Source organism: Gastrolobium bilobum, unplaced genomic scaffold (assembly GCF_033153095.1).
Source record: "Gastrolobium bilobum isolate Gb01-03AN ecotype WA unplaced genomic scaffold, APGP_CSIRO_Gbil_v1 utg55338, whole genome shotgun sequence".
NCBI classification, from domain to species: Eukaryota; Viridiplantae; Streptophyta; class Magnoliopsida; order Fabales; family Fabaceae; genus Gastrolobium; species Gastrolobium bilobum.
The window spans coordinates 1-7241 of NW_026898467.1; the positions used below are offsets into that span (position 1 = coordinate 1).

General features: G+C 36.0%; 1 protein-coding gene across 1 annotated transcript; it reads right to left on the reverse strand.

Annotated features, from left to right (window-relative positions):
- Positions 1–595: 595 nt before the first annotated feature.
- On the reverse strand, positions 596–2055 carry LOC133316524 (uncharacterized). The gene is made up of 3 exons (XM_061518278.1): positions 1953–2055; positions 1586–1821; positions 596–1495 (listed from the first exon to the last, which is right to left on the reverse strand). Exons 1-3 carry the CDS (start codon positions 2053–2055, stop codon positions 596–598), a joined length of 1239 nt encoding a protein of 412 aa, XP_061374262.1.
- Between the last annotated feature and the right edge of the window lie 5186 nt (positions 2056–7241).

Consider the following 7241-nt stretch of genomic DNA (forward strand, 5'->3'; position numbering starts at 1 on the left):
TTAAGTACAAGATTTGTTTCTTGGCATCTTTTTAACAATGAGTTAAATTCAACAAACATAAATCAAAACAAGAGCCAAAAATGGAGAAGTCATCCATAAATACCTCAAGGTTTTTCTCCACCATGTCAGAAAAGATATAGAGCATGCACCTCTGGAATGTGGCAAGTGCATTACATAGACCGAACGGCATTCGTCTATAAGCAAAGACTCCAAAAGGGCAGGTGAAGGCTGTTTTCTCCTGATCTTCTGGTGCCACTGGAATTTGGCTGTACCCAGAATATCCATCCAAGAAATAGTAGTAATTATGACCCGCCAATCTTTCCAACATCTGATCAACGAAAGGAAGTGGGAAATGATCCTTCCTTGTGGCAGTATTTAACCTCCGATAATCCACACACATTCTCCAACCAGTAATGGTTCTAGTTGGAATCAGTTCGTTTTTCTCATTGTGGACTACAGTGATACCTCCCTTTTTCGGAACTGTTTGCACTGGGCTTACCCAAGCAGTATCCGAAATTGGATAAATCATACCAGCATCAAGAAGTTTCACAACTTCCTTCCTTACAACCTCCTTCATGGTTGGATTGAGCCTCCTTTAAGGCTGCCTTACTGGTCGAACTTCTTCCTCCATAAGGATTTTATGAGTACAGAATGAGGGATTAATACCCTTCAAATCAGAAATTGACCATCCTATAGCAGTCTGATGGTTCTTCAATACTATAATCAATCTGATTTCTTGCTCAGAAGACAACCCCTTGTTAATGATAACAGGGTAAGTCTCATCTTCACCCAAGAAGATATATTTAAGAGTGTCTGGAAGTTCCTTCAACTCAACCCTTGGGGCACCATCTTCCTTATCAGAATCTTTCTTTTCAAGAACTTCAAATACCTCAACCTTTTCTTCCTTCAAAGGAACTAATGCATGCATTTCAAGCTCCTCCTCAGACTGTTGACTAGAAGGCATTTCTTCTTCCACCACTTGCTCTAGAATATCAAGTCGAAAACAATCGCCTTTATCAGAAGATTGTTTTATAGAGTCAAATACGTTGATGGTGATGGTCTCATCATTCATCCTCAACTCAAGCTTGCCATTTTCAACATCAATCATGGCTCGAGCAGCAACCAAGAACGGTCTACCCAATAACAAAGGCATTTCAGTACCCTCTTCCATGTCTAACACTACAAAATCTGCTGGGAAGATGAACTTGTCCACTTTAACAAGAACATCTTCAATAATTCCACTCGGTCTCCTCAAAGATCTATCAGCGAGTTGAAGCGAAACCATAGTGGGTTTTAATTCAGTAATTCCCAGAGATTTGCAAACAGATAATGGCATCAAGTTAATGCTTGCCCCAAGATCACACAATGCCCTGCCAACTTCAGTATTACCAATAGCAATGCGAATATTGAAACTACCTGGATCATTGAGTTTGGGTGGAAACTTCTTTTGTATGATGGCACTACACTCCTCAGTGAGTGTGACTGTCTGCCATTCCTGCAGCTTATGTTTTCTGGATAACAAGTCCTTCATGAACTTGGCATAATTGGGCATGTTAGCCAGAGCTTCAGCAAAAGGTATGTTTACATGCAACTTCTTGAAGATATCAAGAAATCTCGCATATTGCTGCTTTTGGGCATCCTTCTTGAATCGTTCTGGATAAGGTGCCATGGCTCTCACATATTCCGGATTCAACTCGAATTTCTTCCTTTCAGCAACAATAGGTGGCTCTTCTTCCTCACCTTTCTGAACCGTTTTCTCAACATTAGCAGGGATGATCACTTCTTTTTCTGTCTCCTTGCCAATAAGAATTCTTCCTTGACCTCCTTAAGTTTCTCATCAGCTTCTACATTTGTTCTTGGCTTTTCTGGAGCTGCTACCACCTTACCACTTCTAGTTGTGACAGCCATACAATCTTCCTTGGGGTTGGTAACTGTATTGCTAGGGAAGGTACCTGGAGCTCTTTCTGCAAATTGCTTAGCCAGTTGGCCAATTTGATTCTCCAAGTTCCGAATAGAAGCATTAGTGTTTTCGGTATTGGCTCTAGTCTCCTCCATGAAAGCATTGGTGTTTTTGGTATTGGCTCTAGTCTCCTCCATGAAAGCAATAGAATGCTGAGCCATTTGTCCAATTAACTTCTCCAAATCAGAAAGTTCCTTCTGTGGAATAGGAGGAGGTTGCAGATAATTGTTAGAACTATAGTCAAGACCACCTCCTTGACCTCTCTTCTGAAAATTACTTCCAGAAGAAAAATTCTGATTTCTTGAAAAAATTTGTTGGGGCTTCTGTTCATACCAAACCCCATTTACTTGCAACTGCTGTGGATTATCACCCATGAGAGTAGGACACTCATTAGACTCGTGAGCCTCCTTACAATATTCACAAACCACAAGAGTTGATTGAACCTTGGACACTTGAAGTTTTTCAAACTTCTCATTCAAGCTGTCAAACTTCTTGGACAACAGCTTTTGTTCAACAAGCATAGCATCATTGCTTTCCAGCTTTATCACTCCTCTTTTATGTGAGCTGGTACGCTCTCATTCTCATTCCTTGCCAGTTTCTTTATCAGGTCAATAGCTTGTTCAGATGTACTCTGTCGAATAGAATCTCCAGCTGCACTATTAATAACCAACCTTGTTTCAGGAGATATGCCATTAAAGAAGATCGCCACCTTTGTGTCATCATCTCCCTCATAGTGCGGACACTTTCCGATAAGTTCTTGGAATCTATTCCAGGTTGCACACAGCGATTCTCCTTCAAGCTGGCGAAAGTTGGTGATCTCATTCACCAGCTGGTTGTACTTCTCCATAGAAAAGAACTCGGCAAAGAATTTTGTTGATAAGTCTTCCCATGTCATGATACTATTGGCCGACTGCCTCTCTATCCATCTGAGAGCCCTTCCCTTAACAACAAAAGGGAATAATCGAAGCCTGATAGCATCGGCAGACACTCCATTGTGCTTAGTAGTGTCGCAGATCATCAGAAATCGATCTATGAACTCATGAGGGTCTTCCTCCTCAGCACCAGAAAATTGAGCCCTCTCCACCAAAGAAATCAAGAATGGCTTCAGCACAAAATTGTTTGCCTCCACTGTTGGCCTGAGTATGCTTGAGTTTGGCCTATTGAACGCCGGGGTCAGAATGGTGTCCAACAATCGTGGAGGTGGGTTATTTGCATTGTGGCCTCTGCCACCATCAGCATTGTTGTTTCCTGTCATTTCTTGTTTTGGTTGTACAGGTATGCTCTTGAAGTCTTCCCAAATTATCTGCTTGGCAACCTTCCTCAGTCTCCTCTCAGTCCTTAAAATTTCAGGATCAATTACAAAGTCTGTAAGAGGAGGTCTACCTCGCATAAAACTCAGAAAAATATGTTAGTAGCACCTGCTAACACAAAATACGATAGATCAAAATAAAATAAATAAAATAAAATAAAAATAAAAATCCAATCTCAAAGATCAACGATTATTTGTAATATCGGAATAAGCAATCCCTAGCAACGGCGCCAAAAACTTGATGCTCTCCGGCAAGTATACCGATCGCACAAGTATAATAATGAGTAAGTAAAGTATCGTCTCCACAAGGATTGTAAACCAAGTACTACAATAACCAGTCCCCTTAAGTTGGAAAACTCGGTTTGTTGTTTGAAAAATTGTGAATTGAATTTGAGAAACAATATGAAATAAAAATAAAGACTTTTTTTTATATTTTTATTTAAGAGAAATAAAATAGTAACAATGAGAATTGATTTTAAAAATATGAGAAAACTATTGTAGCTAGAGCGCACTCACCTTATGATCCCCACTTCTTACTTTGGATTAATTCACAATATTTATTCATATAATTACTCGGATAAATTATTATCTAAAAATATTTATTAGTTAACCCTCAATTCCTTGCAAGGTTAACCCTTTAATCCCCAATTGGAACCCCAATTCCTTGCAATGTTCCTCATGGTATTAAGCAATGAACACAATAATTTAAGCATCCGCAATTAAATACACATCTATTCCTAGCATGCATACCAATTGTTGTCCTACCCCCTTTCAAGATCAAAACTCCAATATTCCTAACTAGGGTTCTAACCCTCAAACTATTCCCAACTATCAGATTGATCAGTTCTAATAAAGAAAATAGAAAATACGCACAAGGTAGAGACAAAGATAATTATATAAATGAATAAAACTAAATCAATCCATCGTAACAAGGGTTCACATAGGGCTCGTGACCCTAACTACAATAAAAGAAAACTAGCCAAGCATACTCATGGCTAAAAATAATTCAATATTCAAAAGCATAAAATTACAGAGAAATAGATGAAGAAGAAGAACTGTAGAAGAATCCTTCTGAGCTCTGCCGTCGGCCTCCTTCAAAAGATTAGGTCTGAATCAGATCTGTCTAGGTCTAGCACAAAGATCCTATTTATAAACTTATTTTTTTCCTTCTTCCAAAAATACCCCTGGAACAACACGGTATAATTTCCCGCAAACAGGCGCCAGTTGGCGCCGGTGGGGCGCTACTTCGCGCCGCGCTTCTGTCTCAAAATGAAAAGTCGGACCTGATTGCACGTGACTCGGCGCCAGTTGGCGCCATCCTTCACATTTTGGGCGCCAACTAGCACCACTTCTCTTCTCTTAGTGGGCGCCTAGTGGCGCCATCTCCTTGCAATTTGGGCGCTGGTTTGCTTCACTTTGGTGGCGCCGGTTTGCTTCAGTTGGCGCAAGGTGGCATGGTGGCGCTAGTTTGCGCCATTCTAGCGCCAAATAGCGCCAATTCTCTGGCATTTGTATTGTGATACATCCGTACGTGTGGAGTCGCGTCAACAGGCTTTTTATAATTTGTAATTTTCACTCCTTTTTTTCCTGTAAAAACACAAATAAAGGTGAATATTATTGACATAGAAAGAATCAATATAAATAGCAAATATGTATTTAAATAGCTCTCTTATGACCCAATTCTTATCAATTTTAATACTGAAAAATCACACTTGCCAGAGGCACATCAATAGGCTAGAGAGGGGACCTAGCCAAATACCCTAAAAAAAGTTATTTGGTAGGCCAAAATGTTATCAAAAAAATTAGGTTAAATTTTATCGATCTATATTTGGTTGAAGGTAAAATATTGATGGAAAAATGGGATGAAATTACCAACTTAACCCTTGACTAAATACAAAAAAGACCCTTTCTCTCTCAAGCTTTTTTTTGGCACATTTTTTGAGAATGAATATTTGTGTCCATTGCTTTTTTTTTCCTATTTTTGGTTTGATGGGTTAGAAATGATAAATTTTTTTAATTTTACACACAAACTGAGATTGCTATGCAAATACAAATGATGAATAAAATTTTTAAAACATCCTAGCAAACATGGTCAACTAGGAAACCTATCTCAACTTTCCTAGGCACCAAAAAGAACTTTCCTAGCAAACACCCCCTATATAAAAGCAAAGGTAAACACAAAAAATAGGGGAAAATATTTGTATACATAGAGTTGTGTCATTCTAAGTGAAAGAAAGACACATACTAATATTTTTTATTTAAAATTTAAATTAAAAAAAACTCACTCAATTTTCCCCCATGTATTTTTCATTACTTATAGTTTTCTCTCACTTAAAATGACAAAACTCTATGTCTTCTAAAAGCACAAACATCAAACCATAAAAAATAAATATCTTTTTTTAACTATTAAATTTGTTTTCTTCGATTTATGCTAGGTTGTGTTGACAGATAAGCTCTTCCGTTTGAAGTTATGTTATTTATATTTTATTTGAATAATTCTTGTTTAATTTATAAAAGAATGAAAAATAAAAAATAAGTTGATCGATGTTATTTATATATTATTTCTTGTAATGTTTAATTTATTATTATTTGCCACCTTCAGTTATGTTTGAATTTTGATTTTGATTTGTTTTTTGGTTGCTTTGACAATGTTATGTTGTGTTAAAAAAAAAAGCTATTGTGGTTGAGCATTACGTATCTTTATGATTTTTTCTTAAAAGAAATGAAAAAATATAAAGTAAAAGTCACAATTTTGGTTTCTTCGGGGCAAAATAAATATTTTAAAGCTTATTAAGAATTTATATAATTAATGAAAGGGGAATATTTATGCCAAGCAACAGGACATTAAACTTTTTTCCTACTCAAACAGATTTTTGTGGGTCCTACCATAAAAAAAAAACAAAAAACAAAAAAATTGTTTGCACGCTTTTTGACGAGTCCAGTAGAAAATTTGTTACCCATCCTGTTACTTGAGATATACATTTCCCTTAATGAAAAGTTAAATATTCTCTCCATGTTCTGATATTCCTTATTCGTAATTATCTTCCTAATTCATTCTCATTTTAAAGATCAATTTATCTTAACAAAAGGTTTATTCAATATTTTTTCAAATTAACTAAACCAGGGTAGCGGCTCAGAATTAACCTAACCGACACTTGAGGATGTAACGGCGTAGTCCGGCCAACAAGGAACTGTTAGTCGAATTCAATTTAATTTGTTAGAATAAATGTAAAGTCATTTGTATGTAATATTTAAAACAAGGAATGAGTATATTTATTATCATTTTAAGCTTATTACTCTTACTATTCGATTGGTTGTCGTTGGATTAATATAAAATTAAGGGCAATTATTTTTTTTTAACCATTGATTTTAAATTAATCCAGCGGTAACCAATTAAGTAATAAGTCTAAAATAGAAGTAAATATAACAGTCTAATTAAAACAAAGATTGATTGGAAAAATATTTGTTATTTTAAATAATACAACTTTGTATCATTTTAGATGAAATGACGTCGTTTTGATATATAATCGATGATTTAGCAACGTAATGTCATTTAAAATCACATGCGTTTTTTTCCAAGATTAATTCACCAAATTTAACTTTTGTATGTAACAACAATATGATTTAGGTTCGAATTTAAAAAATAGATTGTTTGCTTATCCTCATCTAAAAACAGGAGAGTTTTTTTCTCACGCTAAACATTTTTGTCCATCCAAAAAAAAAATTACATATAAATTTTTTTATCATAACTTTAAGACATAGTGCATTGTATGCCTTACTTTTGCCTTGCATACCTCTTAGTTTGAAGGAATTTGAAGAAGTAAATGTTCTTATTCCATGCGGAAGAATGACAATGAACACTGACAAACATAACTAAATCTAGGCAAATTGAATTTATGTTGTTATACATGATTATCTAGTGGCAGCAAAAATGCATCTAACTTGAGACCTTGATTGTGAAATTTTCAAGCT